Raw genomic sequence first — 22,889 nt, 5'->3', positions numbered from 1 at the left:
ACCAGCACTGAGGAAATAGCGTTCTACAATGTTATCTCCAGTTTGTGAACATTTTCTCCACTGGGAACCTCTTTGTTCTTCACTCATTTTCACATTGAAGCTGTAATGGAGCATAATAGGAGCAGTCTATGGTAGATGCAGCTTGGCGGTGAGATGGAGAGGCTATTGCTGTATAGAATTTATGTTAAATGGGTAAATCGGCGTCACTTCTGCCAGACTACTGTTTCCGTATGCACACAGGTGCCCATGGTGGTGCTCACCTTGCAGATATGGTGTCTTCTTGGTGCCCATGCCCACTGTGCTTCTGTTTCACACTGTGAAAACTCACCCGCGGTGCGGATCTACGAGCTGCAGCATGTCAATAAACTGCAGTGTAGACGTTGTGTAGTTTCCCCCATAGCCATTCACTAGATGCAGTAAATCCGCATGGTTCAGTGAACACACACGGATTTAACTGCGTGATTAGAACGCAGCACTTTGTCCAAAACGCTGCATCTTCTGATTGTGGGGGCACAACCTAAAAGTCAGATTTGCAGATAACATCCAGATGAAGGGAAATACTGCACACTTATACTTCTTTATTCATTCAAGTATAGTGTAGAATGTGAGAACGCCATTGGCACCACAGCCTTACCATTTTTTGTGATTGCTTGATAAAGTATTTGTCATCTTTCTAATGTTTTTTTTGGAATGCGTTATCCTTCTGTGTTTTAAAGTGCCCGTATACATGAGACTGCTATCTTTCATGGCTCCCACATACACCTAAATCCTCAGCGTAATCAAGCATTTACAGTGGTACTTGACAGTTTGTAAACCCTTCAGAATTTTTCATATTGCTGCATAAATTTGACCTATTACATCAAATTTTCTGAAGTATGAAAAGTTGAAAAAACAGCAAAACAAAACAAAAAAAAAAACAAATTAGTCAAACATATTAGACTTAGGGTATGTTTCCATGGTCAGTAAACACTGCGGATTGGACGCTGCGTACAGCTGCAGCGGCCACATGTTACAGCATAGTGGATGGGATTTTATGAAATCCCATCTCCACTATGTGTGCACGGACACCTTCGGCTTCCCTACATAAACACACATGCTGCGCGTCTTTTTAGACTGTAGCATGTCTATTTATCTTGCAGAGATGCTCCTTCTCCGCAAGATAAATATCACAGTCCTATGTATAGGGTGCGGTGATTCCCCATGGTTCAATGAACACATGCGGAATCACCGCTCGTACAAAAACTGGCAGCGCTTTGGGTGGAGCTGCATCCAAAGCGCTGCCAATACGGACCATGGAAACACTCCCTTTGGGTGTGTGCACACATTGGAGATTTGTTGCAGGTTTTTTTGTGTTGATTTGTTACAAAAACCTGGAGGTTTCCTGATGCCAGCAAACTGAACGAGAATCCTGAAGTCTTATGCACACATTGCTTATTTGTGATATGGTGCAGATTTAAATCTTCAGCATGTAAATTCTTTAAGGCTAGGTTCACATTGCGTTAACAGCAGCCCGTTCAACACATGCGTTAACGGGCTGCTGTTAACACAAGTGCCGATTTGTCATCGCGCTAGCACAGATAGAGCTAGCAGATGCTCTATGTGCGCTAGCAGTGACGGACCCGGAAACGCTGCAGCCCACGTCCCAGGGTCCATCACTCAATGACGGCACATCGCTAGCGCACGCCCATTGTGGGCCCATAGGGCGGACGGACGCCCAGAACGAAGTGTGAACCCAACCTTAGCGTTTTTGCTGCAGAAGTGAGGAAAACTCTGCATCAAAAAACACATATATAAAAATCATTAAATACGCACCTATTTTACGCAGTATTTATCCTAGGCAAAAGCCAGTATAAAAAAATGAGTACAGTTAGTCCTCGGGTTACGACGGTCTCATGTTAAGTCTTTTCGTGGTTACTACGCTTTATACGACGCCTCATTCCGACTTACGCGGTTTTGCATCGTAAGTCGAACTACGTGCAACTACGTGCAGCTGCGGAAGAATAGAGTCCAGTACTGTACACTGTACCCAGTTACATGAGGAAAACGAGTCTCCTGCACGCCATAACACCCTAATTATGTAGGGTACTGTGTTAGGATAGGTGTTTGGATAGGCTAAGTGTTTGCAGTACTGTACTGTTATTTTGGTACAGTACTGTATGAACGTATGGTTCGACTTACGTCGAAATTCGGTTTGCGCCGCCGCATAAGAACGGATCAACGTCGTAAGTCGAGGACTACCTGTATATCCTGTACAGGAAGATAATAAGTAAATGGTAGTAGTACATGTAAATAACATAATGTACTTAGTTAACGCTATTTTCATCATAATGGCATAAAAGCCATCCCACCATGACAAGATGTAGTCGTCGGGTTGGTCCTAACCTGCCTCTAGTATTAAAACCTTACCCTGTGTCAACAACTTCAATGTAAATAAGGGTAGAGCAAGGCAGAGTCCTAACTGAAAACACCCATCCTTGAGAAGCTGAAGAAATGAAATACTTAGCCTAGAAACATATTTGTACAAAGTGCAAAAAAATACAGCAAAACCAAAGAAACGAGCCGGACTATAAACTGGTATACGTGCAAAATGTAAGAGCACGTTCACACTGCGACCCGCTCATTTCTTTGGTTTTGCAGTGTTATTCCTCTCAAGAGATGTTAAGTATTCGTTTCAGAAATTTCTACGTGTACACATATCATTACTCATTTTTACATGAGGAAAATTATCCAATATCACGTGTGGGAGTGGCAAAAGTATGATAGGAGGTATGCTTTTTTCTCCTCCTGAACTTCTTTTACTCTCAATTCATGAATAAAATCTGTGTTCAGTGATGGGAGATGACAGTTGGTGCTTTTAAAATTCTATGGAGAGAGGAGGAGGAGCTGGAGGCGGGAACAAGAAGTTCTGTAGCAGCCGCTCCATAAAACTTTATAAACACCCTTTTATCTATCATTAATTGGAAACTGTCTTCACTGAATATGGAATAAATGGCGCTATAAAAATTAGTAATAATAATATTCTTATGTTTGGGTAATCTCTTGGGTATTTCTCCCACAGGGACAGAAAGTGATGGCAAGTTCCGCACAGTTTTGCAACAAATGTTTTGCACTAGACATCTTAAATTAATATTAAAATGATGGCATATCACAAGGATATCCTCATGTAACATGATTGATAAGAGTCTGATTTCAGGAACCTCTGCATCGGACACCTAGGTTTGTCCTACATACTGCGGCTCTCCCTGCATAGAACAGTTATACGAACCTGTCTGGTGGTTCCTGCGGCCTGAGCCACGGGCGGCATGATTCGGGGGGATAGGCTTCCTAATTGCTGACATCTGTGTCTTACTTTTAAATGCAATTCAGAGAAAACGCAATTTACATAGTTGTCGGAAATAGGTTTCTAGTCATCGGGTCAGTCCCCTCGGGCTTCTCCCTGCCCAACTAGTCTAGATTGACAAAGGAGAGAATGCCAGAGTCGTTTTCTAGCTCATTTGATAGATTAGCTAGGAATCTAACCTCAAATCTGTTGTTTTTTTGCTCTTGGAGTCTGTTTTAAGTTGTTTGGATGAGGGTTTAGTTAAAGCTCTCTGTGGCTCATAAACAGCAAAGCTCTGAAAGCAAATACCTCCTAATACCGTCCATTTGCATCTGAGTATTTTATGGCTGAAACTAGGCACCGTCAGTCAAGCGCTTCATGTTTACCAGCATATGAAAGTACTCACATTTCAGGCTCAATAGGAGGAAATGGCCGTAAAGCTTATTTTCGATAAACATATATTCCGGATATATGTTTTGGGTTTTTTATTTTTAGATTTGATTTTTGCAGCTGGTCCAAGAGTAACCCGTAATTTTCCATTCCATAAGGAACAGATAAATGTGAATTAAGTTATATTGATGACTCGCATATTGCGTGATTCCATGCACTGTCTTATGACCATATTTTTGCCAGGTTATATATGATGATTTGTACACAATTTAGATAATTAGCAGACATTCTTACAGAATAACCCATTCCACCATCTGGTATACACACTGAACATTGTTTCATACCAATGTAGGCGGCTAAGGTGCTGCGTTCTGCTTAATCATCCAAATAGAATGTGGAGAATGAAATACTGATTGGCTCCTTGGACGAACGATGCATGACTTGTCCATAGACTGGAAATGTAAAGCTGATGTATCTGAGTATTAAAGTGTAGGAGGAAAATAAGAGTTATGTTACAGTGCAGAATTATCTTTGATGGAAAGACATACGTTAGGAAATTCATTTTCTTCAGTTAATTAAAATGGAGTCTGTCACCTCCAAAACACATATTAAACTGCTAGAAAATTTATACAGGGGACATAACCCCTATATAATCATACCAACAATATATAACTTATTGTTTTATTGGTTGGAAACACAACTTTTATTTCATGTGCAAATGAAGGCCCTTTGGCACACTAATGTTTTAAAAAATATCTGAGGCAGGGAAGTTTGCTTCTCCGGCATAAGCTTGCTCTGATCAAAGCCAGGATCGTAGATCTTTTGGTCAGTGATGTATACTGGGCTTTTGCATCGATCCAGTATTTATGGGAGATATATTTTCGGTGTCGTAGCGAAGGGACAGATATAGCTAATTCACTCACATCAACGTAAAGCTGGCAGAATCTTAAAGGGGATATCTGGGACTTTACAAAAAATGTATCTAAGCAGTAACAGCCAGGTAGTTGCTACTTACCTGCCTGTTGTGCACGGCACTGTTCTTCCCCAGCACAGAGCAGTCACAAACCGTTCCCGCTGGGAATTCAGAAGCCTCTACTGACATCACGTCTTCAGAGCGGAGTCCACTCAGTAGACTGGGCGGGACTTCCAAGGTCATTCTGATTGACAGCTGGATCCCCACTGCCTTACTGGGGGAGCCGACTGTCTGTCAGAATGACCTGCCCTGTAGTGTCAGGAGTGGACTGTGACCGATCGGTGTCGGCGCTGTGCACAACAGGCAGGTAAATTGCAATTACCTGCCTGTTAGTGCTTAGGTACGTTTTTTGTTTTATGTAAAGTCCCAGATACCCTCTTTAATATCGGTCCAATAAATGGTGCTAACCATTTCGTGTTTCATTCCTATAGGCAAGTAAAATTACAATAAGAAACATGACAACAATATCTACCACCTGGGACCTCCAGGGGAGAAGACATCCTGTAAGTCAAGGATCTCGTAAAATTCTAATGGGCCGCCACATGAGCTCATCAATAGGAATTATGTGGGCATACCCGTGATCTGATAACAAGCAGAATTTAGGTGTCTGTCTTTGTCATTCTTGAAGACATAGTTCATTTTAAGACTGTTCCATTTTCCCAATTAGTGTTTCCTCCATAAAGATAAGTCATTCCTGCAACATCAGGTTTAGTAATTCTTTTTCGATGTTCCTTTTTATTCCATGTAATTGTACATATTGTATTGTTTTGTTCCCATTTTGTATTATATTTGTATATTTTTTTAAACAATGCCTACCTTTCTGGTTTAAATATATAACCTTAATAGCTCTGTTCCTCTTGCTCTGTACACCGCACCCCTGATGTCATGCGGTACCTGTAATTGGTGTCCAATTCGCCTGTGTAATTGACAGCTAGTTGTGGTTCCTTTTTTTGTTATTGTAGAGCTGGCAGTGACCTTACCGGAGTATATACATATATTCCATGCATTGGAATAGTAGGTGTATATACCAAACGCTCACTTAGAGTTCCCCAATAACTGGCCTAGTAGTAGAAGCAGCTGAAGCCTCGTCCATCACCCTTCAGTCAATTGCGTATTTGTCCTGACTATTGGAGGCAGAGGAGTTGCGTTCCCCTGGCAAACTGGTAACAGCGGTAGGATCTGCATGACCCCACCCCCAGCTGTTCTCGCAGACAACAGGTGGCAACGATAGGATCTGCGTGACCCCTCTGGCTGTTATGCCTGACAAGTGGTGGCAGCGGTGGGATCTGTGTGACTCCCCCTAACTGTAATTCTTGAGACCTGGTGATTTTTATTGCACAATGAATGTCATAAAAACATACACTCACTGGCCACTTTATTAGGTACACCTGTCCAACTTCTTGTTAACACTTAATTTCTAATCAGCCAATCACATGGCGGCAACTCAGTGCATTTAGGCATGTAGACATGGTCAAGACAATCTCCTGCAGTTCAAACCGAGCATCAGTATGGGGAAGAAAGGTGATTTGAGTGCCTTTGAACGTGGCATGGTTGTTGGTGCCAGAAGGGCTGGTCTGAGTATTTCAGAAACTGCTGATCTACTGGGATTTTCACGCACAAACATCTCTAGGGTTTACAGAGAATGGTCCGAAAAAGAAAAAAAATCCAGTGAGCGGCAGTTCTGTGGGCGGAAATGCCTTGTTGATGCCAGAGGTCAGAGGAGAATGGGCAGACTGGTTCGAGCTGATAGAAAGGCAACAGTGACTCAAATCGCCACCCGTTACAACCAAGGTAGGCCTAAGAGCATCTCTGAACGCACAGTGCATCGAACTTTGAGGCAGATGGGCTACAGCAGCAGAAGACCACACCGGGTACCACTCCTTTCAGCTAAGAACAGGAAACTGAGGCTACAATTTGTACAAGCTCATCGAAATTGGACAGTAGAAGATTGGAAAAACGTTGCTTGGTCTGATGAGTCTCGATTTCTGCTGCGACATTCGGATGGTAGGGTCAGAATTTGGCGTAAACAACATGAAAGCATGGATCCATCCTGCCTTGTATGGAGCATCTTTGGGATGTGCAGCCGACAAATCTGCGGCAACTGTGTGATGCCATCATGTCAATATGGACCAAAATCTCTGAGGAATGCTTCCAGCACCTTGTTGAATCTATGCCACGAAGAATTGAGGCAGTTCTGAAGGCAAAAGGGGGTCCAACCCGTTACTAGCATGGTGTACCTAATAAACTGGCCGGTGAGTGTAGATAGAATTGTGTGTGGTTTTTTTTTTTTGTTTTGTTTTGTTTGTTTTTTTTATCCTACTTCATAAAATATAAAGTGCAATGTAGCTTATACACTTATATATAAGAATAGCTTCTGTATTATTCTGCTAAGGATTTTGAGGTGAAAAGCTATAAGGCTGTGTTCCGACGATCAGGAAGTAGCAGCGCTTTGGGGGCAGCTTATTTTTGCTGTGTTCTAATCACGCAGGTAAATCCACACATGTTCACTGAGCAGTGCGGATTTACTGCATCCAATACATATCTATTGTGGAAAGTTCTGTTACAGAGACTAGAGTCTCCACAACAGAAATTGACATGCTGCGGCTTGTAAACCCAAGTCCAGAATGCTGCTATGCTTGATTGTGGGCATGTACCCGAAGAGAATATGGTTTAGTACAGAAATCCCTCATGCTCTGAAAAAGGGCTACAGAGTAGTCATTTTGATGGTCTTGATGAAATAAACAAGAATAAGGTATTATATAAGAGATCAATTAAAGGTCGGTATGGATTTGTTTTATTAGCTAAAACATATAAAAAGAAAGTCTTGTCGTGTATGTAAAGAAACGGTGTACAGATTTGTCCATCCTGACAGTTTTCCTAGAGGTTATCTTTCAGCTTATACTCCCTCAAGAAGTTATCTGTCAGAAAGATCAGAGATTCCTCTCTCGACACTGACTGCAGCTGTAGGTCATATTCTCTGAAAGCACTAGCCAGAGTAATGCGACTGTGGATGAGTCCATACAGGTAGTCACTTGAGACTAGTAGCCGCCTCAGGGGGGTCACTGGCTACAAAAACACAGACCCACAGTAACTTCAGCACTGCTAAATAAGACCTGAGGAAGTCCATCTAAAAATACATACCATATATGATGGTAGAAGATCCCATGTTGGATCTGATGGCAGCTGATGGAGCTTGAGTCAGTATTGCTCAATAATAACAAATGGGTTAAAATTCATTCTTGTCCCAACATTAGATAGTAATGCCGATCCCATCAGAAATTGTGATATCTGCAGACAAGGTGTCATGTTTAAGGCTTTATATACAACTAGCTATTGAACCTGATCTACACCCAGTGGAAAGGATTTTAATTGGTACATTTTGTGCTATAAGGGAACCTGTCATCAGAAATAACGCTGTTGACCTGCAGATATGCGGTTAATCTGCAGGTTAACTCCTTTATTATTCTGCCCGGTGCCTCTTGCCAGCATTCGGTATCCAGTCATAGAAGCGGGGGCCCAATCTGTTCAGTTGCCGCTCTTAGTATACAGAACGGCCGCTGTATCTGCGTCTCCGGCCATGATTGACAGCCAGACGCAATGCAGAGCCAGTGTCAGCCAGGGTCAGACAGCGTCCGCTCTGTATACTCAGCGCAATGACTGAACTGGCGTCACCCCTGTGACTGACATCGAATGCTGGCGGGGAGAATAAAGTTCATTCAACAGTGCAATTTATTTGACAGGTGAATAAAATGGCGCCTCAGTCAGCGCATGCTGCGACTATGCCCAGCACGTGTGCACCGTTGACTTTTTATTTGAATACTTAACAAAAATGGAAGACTCTTCTCTCTTTCGCTATTCCTTCTATATGGGGAAAAAAGCCAAGGGCAGCATTCACCAACCTCCATAGGGACTTAATTGAACCGCCGTCAAGCCTGCACACTACCACACCATTCTAACAGGGATAAAAGTTCCCCATTCTGCCGATCTGTGCTGGATCCACTGGTCAGACTCAAAACAAATCAATAAGTTATCGCCTATCCTGTGAATAGTGATGTCTATGCATCATGTTTACCCTGTTGTAATGAGAAGGTCTGTATCTGTATGGGATTGGATAATGTGTCCGTGAGCATGAAATGTGTTGTTTTACTGTGCTAATGGCTGTGTGCTGTAATGTCTCCAGAGCTGTCAATCACACTGCTACGTCTGTGGCTTTGTGCCGCTATAGTGTATCACTTTTCATATGTATTAAACTCCTGGAGAACTCATTTATCCACGTTACCCTCATCTTTTTGCAGAAAATGTTTATCCGTCTGCTGTTGAATAAAATGAAGCATTTGATTGTTCTGACTGAAGAAGTTTTCTAGTCTCTCCTTTTTGCTCAGTAACAGTGGAGCATTATGAAAAATAAATTATAAGCACCATTCAAGTTGCCAGTAGGTCAGGTTGTTTTCTAAAAGTTAAAAAAAAGGTTTTACCAGGACATAATATTGCTTGCCTGTCCTTAAAATTTCAAAGGGACGCTTGCCCTTTATTTCAGTGATAGACAGAGCCACGTGATTTAGAGCATCACTAGATGGCCACTTGCTTCTGGTATTTGTTATGGTACTCTGGGTCAGACCCTCACTGATGGGGCATTAATGCCCTATAGTAAGGGCTCTATATATTCTATTCGGTTGTGTTAATCCCTCACTTGTGCATTTTGCAGCCTCATTTGCCATTTAGACTACGTAATAACCAGTCCATTCATTTGCTCTTGCAGGTTTGTGTAACTCTGCCGACAGCTGGATGATTGTGCCCAATATCAAGCAGAACCACTATACAGTGCACGGCCTACAAAGTGGCACCAAGTATATTTTTATTGTGAAGGCTATAAACCAAGCCGGCAGCCGAAACAGCGAACCCGGGAAATTAAAGACAAACAGTAAGTAATTGTAAATGTGTGTCCATTTCCTTGTGAGTTTTTTCCTCTTTGAGAAGTATAGGTATAACAGTAGGTGGGTTTATGCTCATTAGAAGGTTAGACACCTGGGAAATTAGATGTACACCTGTTTTATATTGTAAAAACATTTTGGCACAACACACACTTGGCCAGAAATGTGCACATTTTCAGATTTTTTTTTTAATTATTCTTTACGAGTTTTCAAAAGTAAGAGAAGTGACGGGTTTAAATGGGAGGAGACCGGGCCATCCGTAGATTTACCATAACATACTGTTTAAGATAGAAAAATTATGGTGCGCATTTACACCTGCTCATAGGTAGTGTAGTTTTTCTTTTCTTTTTTTTTTTGCACACGGACAACCAAATTTTATTAAGAGGCTCTTAATAACATTTGCATTGTACTTCAGTGCACATTAGGTTAAATCTAGTGTTTGGCTGGCTCTCGAAGCTTGGAGACAGTGGAGCTTGGTGGTAAGGATTGTCCCTCCAAAGTAACATAAGGAAGATATGATCAATTCAGGAATAAATGACTGTGAGTGAGACTGTATAATCGGCTATTGGAACTTCCAACATTCTGATTAGTGATGAGCGAAAGTGCTCGGATGAGGTGTTATCCGAACTTGTTCGTGTTCTAACCGAGTGTCTTCGACGTGGTCGAAATATATGTTTGAGTTCCCGCAAGTCTTGTAGCTGTTCGACAGCCGCAACACATGCAGGAATTGCCTAGCAAACAGCCAATCCCTGCATGTGTTGCCGCGGGGCTCAAACATATTTTTCAAGCACACCAAAGACACTCTGTGAGCTCCCGAGCATAACACCTTGCCCGAGCATGTTCACTCATCACTAGTTCTGATCAGTGTCAGTATCTGCACAGGTACGAAGTTATGCAGAAAGTGTCATCTATAAAGACTAGCATCGTTATGGCGTTAGGGTATGTTCCTTCGGTGGATTTTCTGCTCTGCTTTTGCTCATTCACATGCTGCAGAGAACATCTGCATCCTAAATAGAACGCCACTGTGGATTTGAGATGGAAATGATTGAAAATTGAAATTTGCAATACATAGGGGAACTATAGTGGTTTTTCAATATAAACGACCCCACTGTGATGGCTATGTGTAGTATTACAGCTCAGCAAAAGTCAAGCTACTGGGGGAAAAGCGAATCATTTTTTTCTAATATCGCACAGTCCCTTTATATAATAAATCCCAGGTTACACTACACAGGTAGTGGTTTGATAGGTTTACACAAATGGAGGCTAGATAGGGGTGTCTTACGAGATTAACTACTCATTGAACAAAAAAGAATTCCACTAAAAAAACTAAATTTGAGACCTGTGTATCATAAGATCTACTCCGATTTCTGTTGCGGGTATGCAGTTTGACACTCTACAGATCTGTATACAGATTAGAACTTTCTCTCGTTTTTGCTAAGATGCAGATCTTAGACATGTCTGTAAAAAAAAATAATTCTGCGCAGCTGTAACAGCAGTGTAGATTTCCCATTGCATACAGCGTACTCGCAAAATACTCAATCAGGATACAGAACCACCACTAAACAAATAGATTTTGTGCCGAACAGTACAATAGGCTGGCTGAATTAAGCAGGTAATAAATAACACTTTTGTGTGTTTCTAGGCATTCAAGTTAAATTAAAAATCACAAGTTTTAGGTTTCTTCAGCTTGATGCCAAACAGAACATTTGAAAAATTATTGGGACGGATTAAGAAAACATGTAGGAAACATGTAGGGTGTTGGGGTAAAGTAGTTTAAACAGGGAGATTTTTCTTGTTTTGGCCAGAGTTAAAACACCAGCAATTTGTATCTGGCTTACTGAAGAACATCCACCCACTGAATCTTCAGAAGTTCATGTTTTCATACCCTTAAGAAACAATATGGGAGCTGTTAAAATGTCTATTCACATATGTAACACCAAGGTTCATGAATGTCTGTGTTTTTGTATATATTGTGCATAACTGGAGAGAGGGTGTGTGTGTACATATACAATATTGTGCAAACGTTTTAGGCAGGCATCGTAAAAATGCTACAAAGTAAGAATAATTTAAAAAATAAATGTGTATAGTTTATTTTAATAAATTAACAAAATGCAAAGTGAATGAACAAAACAGAAATTCAAATTAAATCAATATTTGGTACGATCACACTTTACCTTCAAAACTGCATCATCAAATCAGTTCTTCTAGGTACACTTGCACTCAGTTTTTATGGAACTCTGCAGGGAGATTGGTCCTAACATTTTGGAGAACTTACCAAAAATGCTAGGTGGACTTTTCATGTAATCACAGATAGATCAGAAAGTTTTGAGATCAGTGCTCACTACTTACTCAACTTCTTGTTATTCTTTACGCTGAAGATAGTTTTTAATGACATTGGCTGTATGTTTGGGGTCTTTGTCTTGCTGCAGGATACATTTGCAGCCTATTGACTCCTCCCTTATGTTATTGTATGATAGTTGAGTAATTCTCTGTAATTCTTAACATTCAGAGGGCACCATTTGATGAAATTTAGCGCCAGACTTGCAAGGAACCTCCACCATGCTCCACTGTTACCTGCAGATACTCCTTAGGCCGGAGTCACACTAGCGTATAATATGTATGAGTGCTATGTGAGAAAACATCGCATATCACTCGGACCAGTGTTAATCTATGGGGAAGCTCACATCACATCTTATATATATATATGTATACTTCATAATATAAACTCATATATTACAAACAGAGTGATCTATTTTGTGTTTATTTCTGTTAATGTTGAAGTCCACCATTACAGCTCCCAGGGTGGCGTCATGCAGCTATCCTGGAGAATGACAAATGGTTATAGACAAATTTCCATTGCATCATCATATTCTACTACCAGTACTTCTCCGCAGTAGGTCTTACAATGTAATTTGTGTTTTACATACATATTAGGGCCAATTTTTATAAATATCCAATTGGCCTAGTTTTAGAGCATAGGATAAAACCAAAGTACGCATATAAGTCTTGCAAGCCTGAGGAAATTATTCAACATCCAAAGCAGTCTTATGAGGGAAGCGATATGTGCTGCATTACTTGGTAGATTTTCCATTCTTGTTGGAGAGCAAAGGGTGACTGACAAACCTTGTTCATTGTCATCTTGGCTTCTCTTCTAAATGAAATGATTCTTGAACAACATGACAGAGTAGAATATCCGAAGGCCTATTTTTAGGAGACTCTCACAGAACGCTAGAATAGAAGGGCAGAGGTGTCGGCTGGGTGGGCAGCAGATGTTTATTAAGCTTCTCTTACCATGAACAAGTTGGTTGTGTTTTTTTATTGTATTGGGTTACTAGCTATAAAATGTATATTAGGGCAAAAAACCTTGTCCAGTCTTTATTCTCTGAAGTTGGAAGCATTAGTTGTTTTCTTTTAGAAGGTATCTTTTATTAGACAATGCTTAAATGAAACCTGTCAGATCAGCTGACTGTTCCCAATCATTACTATAGCGGTATCTTTACTAAAGTCTTTTATCTGATAGCTACCACTGCGATCTTTGAACAATGAACTTTTATTTTTAAATATTGCATATGCTAATGAATCAGGACTAGTCCTGTGAGTCATCTCTTAACCCTCACTAGTCCTGACTCGCATCTTGTAATCATGCCACCGTGGACGTGGTTGACAGCTTGCGTTAAATATTCATTATTGCAGCACTGGTAAGCAGGACTCCATCACACTAAAATAGGAAATCCAAGAGATGAGATGCCTCACCGGACTAATCATACAATCATACCTTATTAGCATGTTTAATGCTGCTGGTCATAAAGGTAATTAGTCAAAGATAGCATCATTAATTATCACATAGAACACTGTATCAAAATAGGGGAATTTTATACCTACATACCACTACAGTAGCAGTGGGGAACAGTCAATGAACCCAACAGGCTCCCATAAACATGGCTCATAGTTATTGCAAGTATCAAGAGCAACATGTAATACATAACAGGTAAAATGTATTAAACAAGCCAATGAAGTATACATTTCTATTACTAATGCCACCCAACTTCTACCCAATGAACCATGTCTGGACTGTCGCCTGGAAAATTTCTAATGGTATTCCTGTTATGGGCCTGTTGGGTAAATAAACAGGTTAATCAAGGCCATGATGCTATTTATTACAAATGTTTCTTGGTTGTGTCTTTATAAATTTGGAAAGAAATGCTGTTTTGTTAAGAGTTGGATAGAAAAAGTACGTTTGGCATATCTAGAAGAGATGAAGGCCTGCAGGCTCTGCTGACCCCAGTTCATCTGTTCTGTAGCCTCAAAAATTTGTTGAGCACGAATAAGTATAATTAGGTCCTAGCTTTAGTTTCCTTTGGCAACATCTGGGAACTGTTGATACAGCTTTTTTTACATTACTGTCCAAAAGTTTTAGGCAGGTGTGAATAAAATTCTACTATTCAAGAATGCTTTCAGAAATAGAAGTGATAATTGATACTATTAATAAAATGCAAAGTGAATGAATAAATAAAATTGTAAATCTTTGTCTTCAAAACAGCATCATTTATTCTAGGTACACATGTATACAGGTTTTGAAAGAATTCGGTAGGGAGGTTGATCCAAATATCTTAGAGAAAGATACACAAGTCTTTACCCATTTGATAGAATTGGCTATTCGTGTACCTGAGTTTAATGCTAAACAAAATACTTGACTTTTTACAAATGTACCTAGAAGAGTTGATGCTGTGAAGGAAAAGGATGGTCCAACCAAATATATTTTTGATTTAGATTTCGGTTTTTTAATTCAATTTGCTTTTTGTCAATTGACCCAACATGATAAGAAGATGGCCTAACGACATGGCGATTTTTAATGAGCTATCAGAGACAATGTAGGCAGGATATTATTAGCAAAGGCTTACAAATGTACGTGATAGTTTGATGCGGTTTATCTGCAACCTTTTGCCTCTGGTCTGTTCCATTGTCATCTCTTTGGCCCCTGAGTAATTAACTGTACTTGAAGAACCATTTTTAAATTAACCATAGATAGGGTTAACTTTTGGGGATCTTCATACCTTTAAAGAATACTTGACCTAGAAAATGAAATGAATGAAAAAATATAGTTGCTCAGTTTGTTAGCCTCCAGAATTTTCAGTGTGGTCCTAAATTTTGATTGCTTCATTCTCTGTATAGTCCAGAGTAATTATACTTTGAAAAGCCAGTTGGGGACCGTAAGGAGAGACCTGAGTCTCCCTTTCATTTGATTGAAGAGTCTCCATCTATGTACACACATGGCAGAGACCTATCAATCAACTGGAGCAGGACTGGGAGAAGCCTGCTTGGGACTTCATAGTTGGGTCTCTCTCTATGGTCCTTGGCCACCTTTCCAAAAGCATTTCAGAATAAAAAATACTAGGCTGCAATGGTGCATCCAGTGTGTGATTCATTCTGCCTATGGTTCAGGTTTTATAAATCTGATGAGAGATTCCCTTAAATGATCTTCCTGAGTTCCTCCACAGAATCATAGCTGATAGTTGCAGGTTCCTGCAGTGTGACGACCTGTGATCAGCTAACCATCATCAACTACTATTACAGTTGTTGAATGCAAAAAAGACATCCACAACAAGTTTCTCCGTGTGATAATTTTTTAATATTGTAGTTCACAGAGGGTAACATTTTGCCATGATTTCATGATCCGCTCTAAAGTCTCTCTTTCAATGCAAAAACTTATGCATTTTTTGCTGTATATTTACCTTCATTTTCTCTTTCTAAAGCTGACCCCACGTAAAAACTAATTAAATTGTATTTAGACGTTTTGCAGCTGTGAAAAATCTGTAAAATAATAAAAGTTGTGACTGAAGTCTCGTAGGAGTCATGCACTATTAGCTATTGTTAAATTCTTCAAGAAGCCCATTCACTTTCCCACATTGTTACAAGAACGTGAATAGAATAGTGAGGAAAACAGACAATATCTGCCGTGACCTGTGGTGCAGTTATGATCAGGGGTAAGTGGCTTATACTACATGTTATTTCAGGCGGAAAGCAGTTCTCATCTGGTTTAACAAGAACAGTCATAAAAAGCCAGTCCCTAAAGTAACATTCAGGTAAGATTAAAACCAAACGCCAAACTCAACAGCAGCTGTAGGCAAGACCTTTCACCCATAAAATATATCACTTTCCTTTGTGATCCGGTCTTTAGAAGATCTTTGTGTACAGGGCTTTCACTCATTTTAGTGAGTCATATATGTAGTCATTGACCTCTCCCAATGTTTTGCAAGATGACTGGTGAGGTTTTTTTTATTTTAAGCATATTTAAGAATCTTCTGTACAACACTTTTTGTAAGGGAAGTTTTACCTTCCTTTGTGAAGGTGTTCAATCTGCAGGTAAAGTACAACATAAAAAGATCTCCAAACTGTAAGATACTGACATTCCTTCCATAGATCTCTTAATGAAAGACTAGATACTTTTAGCAGAAATCGCAGTGGCTCGTTAGATGGCATTTTATCGGTCGGTGCAAAGAAGAAATCCCCAGCCAGCTGCTGCCATTTTATATCCAAACAAAAGTAGAGAAGAAGCTCAACTACTCATCTTCCATGTCAATTAAAACTTTGCCAAGGGAACAAGATTTACATGCTTGTCTGCATGAACCCTCAGGCTCTCAGGGCTTGTTACTGATGAGCATATAAATCAGACATAGGAAAGATACTGTATATATCTTGGTTCTGTGTTAGCCAGTGGATAGAAAAATATTTGGAATTGAGTCCTCAGTGGTTGATACCTTTTAATGGCTAACTGAAAAGATGGTAACAAATTGCAAGTTTTCGAGACTACTCAGGTCCCTTCATCACACAGACTATTAGAAATCCTGAAGAATCACAGATTTATGCACAACACAGCACAGAAATAGTGCCATAGATAAGACAGGTGACGTGCAGCAGAACTACCATTATGTGAGTGATAAACAGTTATGTCCATAAATATTGTAAGTCCGCAAGGACGGGGTCCTCTCCCCTCTGTACCAGTATGTCATTGTAAATTTGTTTACTGTAAACGATACCTATAACTCTACGTAACCCCTTTCTCATGTACAGCACCATGGAATTGTGCTATATAAATTAATAATATTAATCGTAATAATAATATTGGAACAGTTCATAGATAAGGAGTGTGAATGTTGTATTGTCTACTGATTGGAGTCTGGCTTTGTTATGATGACCCCACATGGTCTGAGTAGCAAATTCCTTAATTGATGTAAAAAGACATAAATCCATGCAACACATTCATTCCTGCACTGAGTGTGTCAAAGTTCGTCAGCTTATATTCCCAAACTCTTCTGTCTCTCTTGCATTTGAAGCTACCTTTTAATACAAGTAATTTCATGTCCATAATGCTGTGATCAGGGAGACAAAAATGTATTGCCACAGGTAGATCCATTCTTTTTTCTCTTATTGTGTGACGATGAGAGTTCATCCTTGTTCTCAGTTTTTGCCCTGTCTTTCCTACATACAGGCCCCCAGTTGGACATTTAGTACAAATAATTAGGTACACCACATTTATGTGATGCAGCTGAAAGTACCTGGGATCTTGTAGTCCTGATGTGAATTGGGGATCTTTATCTTGTCCATGGTCATTATAAATGGACAGGTTTTACATTTTTTTCTGGTTGCAAGGAAGGGTTCCTGCAGTTGTTTGAGAGGACAGGGATCTTCTGACAATGATTTGGGGGCTGCCTCAAACACAGTAGTGGGGGGTCTGGAAAAATGGATTGTAAGCTGGCATCTTTTTGTAGTAAAGGTTGTAATTTGCGTGCAGCTCCTCTTAGCACCTTCAGATTTGGATTGTAGATTACTACTAGAGGCACCCGATTATTTTCTTCTTTAGCTTTGTAATGTAGCAGATGATTCCTTGATATTCTGGTGGCTCTAATAATTTGGTTTTGAATTGTTCTTGGATGCTAGCCCTGATTCAAAAAGGTCTTTCTGAGGTGACCAAGGGGTTCATCTCTATCCATGGGGTTGGAACATATACGATTGTATCTGATGGCTTGGCTGTAGACAATAGAGTTTTTTATGTGTTTTGGATGGAAACTGTCTTCTGACAATAATTTGGGGGCTGCCTCAAACACAGTAGTGGGGGGTCTGGAAATATGGATTGTAAGCTGGCATCTTTTTGTAGTAAAGGTTGTAATTTGCGTGCAGCTCCTCTTAGCACCTTCAGATTTGGATTGTGGATTACTACTAGAGGCACCTGGTTATTTTCTTCTTTAGCTTTGTAATGTAGCAGATGATTCCTTGATATTCTAGTTGCTCTTATAATTTGGTTTTGAATTGTTCTTGGATGGTCGCCCTGATTCAAAAAGGTCTTTCTGAGGTGACCAAGGGGTTCATCTCTATCCATGGGGTTGGAACATATACGATTGTATCTGATGGCTTGGCTGTAGACAATAGAGTTTTTTATGTGTTTTGGATGGAAACTGTCCCATTTAAGGTATGTTGAGCGGTTGATTAGCTTCTGATACAGGGATGTTTCTATTTCATTGTTCTGCAGCTTAATGATGGTGTCCAAAAAGTTAATTTCAGTACAGGAGTAGTTGAGTGTTAAGTTGATGGTGGGATGAAATTGATTAAATTGTTCATGGAACGTCTTTAGCTGTGGCTCAGACTCCGTCCAGATGACTAAAATATCATCAATGTAGCGGTAATAGGCCAGAGACCTGATGGGACAAGTCGCTTTCAAGCTTGGCCATGAAAAGATTTGCATACTGTGGGGCCATTTTACTTCCCATTGCTGTGCCAGTCTCCTGTAGATATATTTTGTTGTCAAATTCAAAGTAACTGCGGGTGAGGATGAATTTTTATAAGTTTCACCACAGAATCAGCATCAGTCTCTGTGTTTTCCGGGAAGAATTTGCAGGCGTTTAATCTATCTTGGTGTGGGATATTAGAGTACAAAGATTCCACATCCATGGTGGCCAGGATGGTTCCTTCTGGTAGAGGACCTATTGCTGATAGTTTATTCAATTGGTCAGTTGTGTTCTGAGTGAAGCTGGGTGTATCCTTTACCGGGGGTTTAAGAATACCCTCTACCCATCCAGATACCTGCTCAGTAAGGGTGCACACACATGAAATAATTGGCCTTCCTGGATTTCCAGATTTGTGGATTTTGGGAAGCATGTAGAATGTCCCTATTCTTGGACTTTCTGGTATCAGGTCATCGGCTCTTGTGGATTCTTCAGGCAGACAAGATACCAACTTGTTTAGTTCCTTGTAATAATCCTATGTAGGATCCGACTCCAATTTTTTGTAGTAGCGTGTGTCCATAAGTTGTCTGTGTGCGTCCTTCATGTAGTCTGATGTGTTCATCATGACTGTTGCACCACCCTTGTCAGCAGGTTTAATGATGATTTCTTTGTTGGTTTTCAAAGACTGTATGTCTCCTGGACACTGATGTTGGATGCTTGTCTCCTGTTAGTATCTATGATGGTAGATTTTATCAAATGTCTGAAGGAGTCTATATATTTATCCAAATGAGATTGCGTCCAGGTGGAGATGTCCAGTCTGACCTCTTCTTGGTTGTTAGGATCCTTTTTCCTTCAGTCCGAGTGTTTTCTGAATCTTCTGTATCATTGAAATATTCCCTCAGGCGCAGTCTCCTGAAAAAATGTTTCTAATTATTTGTACTAAATGTCCAACTGGGGGGTCTGTATGTAGGGGAGACAGGGCAAAAACTGAGAGCAAGGATGAACGCTCATCGCCACACAATAAGAGAAAAAAAGAATGGATCTACCCGTGGCAATACATTTTTGTCTCCCTGATCACAGCATTATGGACATGAAATTACTTGTATTAAAAGGTAGCTTCAAATCTCAGAGACAGAAGAGTCTGGGAATATAAGCTGATGATGACCTTTGACACACTCAGTGCAGGAATGAATGTGTTGCATGGATTTATGTCTTTTTACATCAATTAAGGAATTTGCTCATCAGACCATGTGGGGTCAACATAACACAGAATCAGACCTCAATCAGAGGACAATAAAACATTCACACTCCTTATCTATGAACTGGTCCAATATTTATGGACATAACTGTTTATCACTCACATAATGGTAGTTCTGCTTCACGTCACCGGTCTTATCTATGGCATTATTTCTGTGCTGTGTTGTGCATAAATCTGTGATTTTTCAGAATTTCTAGTAGTCTATGCCTGATGAAGGGACCTGAGTAGTCTTGAAAGCTTGCAATTTGTTACCATCTTTTCAGTTAGCCACTAAATCAGACCTGTGATTTATGATCACACAGCACATGGACAGAACACTGACCAATGTTATTCCAAGGGCTGTTCGGATGACTGATTTTCCTCTAGATCTCTCTGTCTGAGGAAAATGATCACAGCATTCACTACTTTCTTCCGAGTCTCAGATGAGACCCGCCCATTTAAAAAGAATCTGATAGCACACAGAACATCCACGTGGCATCTGATCATTATGGATACATTTCCATTGTTAACATAGGAAGCCATATTTTATCCTATACATTTTTTGAATGTAGATGGATGTAAATTGATCCCACAAGGATGTCACATGAATGTAAAAGATGGATATATGACTGACTGACATATGGTTGAAAAGCAGTTAGAAATTGTCCTTGAAAGTCAAAGGATTTTTCATACACATCTGTCTCTGTTCTAAGACATACAGGGTTTCAATTGTAGAGCCAATCTCTGACTCATGCTGCCCGTGGTTTGGTTATTATGAATCTCCTGTCAGATTCCCTTTAAATGAATTAAGATTTGGGTAGTTTTTAACTGACACACAATACAGATGCTGGAGCTCCTTTTCTCCTATTTGGATCTAAGACTATTACGACTACTTTTTGGATGTAGCCAGAACCCAGCAGCTCAGTCATTTTTATAGTCGACATGGCCGGGTACTGCAGGTCCACTTCTTCTTAAAATGAACATCATCCAAGGACATCAGACCAGCACTGTGCACAGCTGATTTTCAGGGGGTGTCACCATCAATAGGTACTAATCAATAAAAAAAAAAAAAAAAAAAATTTTTTACAAACCCTTTAGCTTGCAACTGTGTGGATTAAAGCAGCCAAACTTTAATGCATATTCTATAATTGCCACCTTTTGATCATTTTATGGCAAAAAAGTTAAGTTTAATACTCCTAATCGTATTGTCATTACATATTTACATCATTCTAAATTAAAAATTAGCAGCATATACTGTATATTCAGAACCACTATTAGAATGACTGGCTCGCTGGCCAAAATTATTCCAATACTGGTGCTGTTAAGCCTAAGATCATAAAGATTAAAAGGAAATAATATAAGTGCATATTAGATGGACCATGTGGTCTTTTTCTGCCAACCGTCTTCTATGTTTCTATGTAGGCCGTACAACTATATCTCAATGACAAGGAAGGAGTATTTCTGTCTGTAGACTATCACCTACCTAACTAATGCTAGATCTGTCTCACCACTCATCTGTCGCACCACTCGGACCTCCACGGATACTCAGGGACATATGTCAAAGGGTTCCATGAAAAATGCCCAAAGGAATAAGCCCGCAGACATGAATGCTCACAGGACAATTTCCCACATGGACAAAATAGCAGTTCATTAAAAGTTTACGAACCCCTTCACCACTTCTTCTGTATATGTATATTGCATGTCGGAAACAGGTGTATGGAGCGGGCTAGCTGCTGGAATTTTTATCCCATTTTACAGTACATTATGTGGTACAATAAATGTCATTCAAAAGTGCAACTTGTCTTACATAAAACAAGCCCTTATATATCAATGTGGACAGAAAAATAATGGAAAAGCAAAATAGGAAATTGGCTACAGCATGAAGGGGTTAAAGAGGGCTAAGGCTGTATTAACACATGGAAAAGTGGTCACATGTCAGCTCAGCCGTGGTCACACTGTTCACAGGCTCCAGAGCTATACAACATATTTCAGGTCAGGTGATGGGAGGAGGTGATAACATATTGGTACAGCTGGGGGTCACACTGTGCTCAGGCTCTGTGGCGATATAACATATTACAGGTCTTGAGGGGTGGGTGATAAATTTTTAGTTCATGTAAGCAATTTTCCTGTGGGCATTCATGGCTGTTGCCTTTTCTGTGAGCGTTTTTCTTTTGGGCATTTTTTTGGTCCCCATGTCAGTCTTTTGCATTGACAGAGATAGTCAAGCTCTGGTCACACAATGAAAGGAACGGCCACCCTATGCAACTCCTCCTGGCCACAGTCCTGTGTCTAATGGAGTCTAGAGACCTAAGTCCACCCAGTGGTGGTCCGAGAGGTGGGGCTCATACTGATTTTACAATTATGTAATTCTACCAGGTTGGAATACCCTTTTAAGGAGTAATATTAATAGATTTTTTTTCATTATATTGTCTTGTAACCCTATTCTTTTGGTAATATGACCGTTATTGAGTTGCTAAAAACACAAGTGTCTCTCAACTTACAAATCTAATTTGTTCCAGGATGACCATTGAAAATTGAAATATGGTCAGTTTAGGTCATTGTTACTTAATGGACCGCCGCATATGTAAAAAGCTGTATGCAACTATGTATAGTTTAATTTCTTTTCAATGTTTATTTGGCTAACACAGGCACGTTTCCAACCCTACGATACAAGTTTCCGATTTCATGCTATAGAAAATATTTTTCTTTGTGTTTATTGAGAAGAGTGAATTTTTCTCTTGAAATATGGAAATTGACATGGTATTTTTGGCCGTGACTATATTATTATTTCCACTGTTTGGATCATGGCATGTTATGTGGCAGTCTTTTTCCTTTGTGCCATCTTTTGTTGACACTGACTTGTAGCCAGGAACATTAAGCTTCATGTTGAAATTTCATGTAAAGGCAAACATCCACATGGAGTTCATCTTCCTGTTAAACAGTGACTTGTATTTAATACGACAATATTTTGCTTTTTTGAGCAATTCCAGGACAAATAAGGTACACTTTCTTCCAAGACAACTTTTTGCACTTTATCATAATGTTAATAGAACTTTTGTCCATGTAATGTTCGGTTTCAAGTAGACTTTTGAAGAGCAGCATTTCTTTAGCAGAAACATTTGGGTAGTTTGCTGCACTGTTTCCCTATTCTTTTATCTAGATAGACGTTTGGTATTGATGTCTTATAAATAATTTTTCAAGGCAACATCCACCAGTTCCTTTGCATGAAGCCTGAATAGAGGTATAACTTACAAAGATATATTGATCCTGACATAGTAGGAAGTATCTTGTTTATGAACAATTTCCAGTAAATTAATTT

The 22,889-nt window shown here is 39.9% G+C and overlaps 1 protein-coding gene across 9 annotated transcripts in view; it reads left to right on the top strand.

Moving 5' to 3' along the window:
• The window catches only part of MID1 (midline 1), a 596,642-nt gene that overhangs the window by 566,230 nt on the left and 7,523 nt on the right, over positions 1-22,889 (top strand). For all 9 annotated transcript variants that reach the window (XM_077294751.1, XM_077294749.1, XM_077294747.1 and 6 more), the window contains exon 8: positions 9,442-9,603. In XM_077294751.1, the coding sequence (XP_077150866.1) occupies positions 9,442-9,603 (162 nt within the window). The remainder of the gene's footprint in view (positions 1-9,441; positions 9,604-22,889) is intronic.

The sequence above is a fragment of the Ranitomeya variabilis genome, chromosome 3 (assembly GCF_051348905.1).
Source record: "Ranitomeya variabilis isolate aRanVar5 chromosome 3, aRanVar5.hap1, whole genome shotgun sequence".
NCBI classification, from domain to species: domain Eukaryota; kingdom Metazoa; phylum Chordata; class Amphibia; order Anura; family Dendrobatidae; genus Ranitomeya; species Ranitomeya variabilis.
This window is presented reverse-complemented; position numbering and strand designations above follow the sequence as displayed.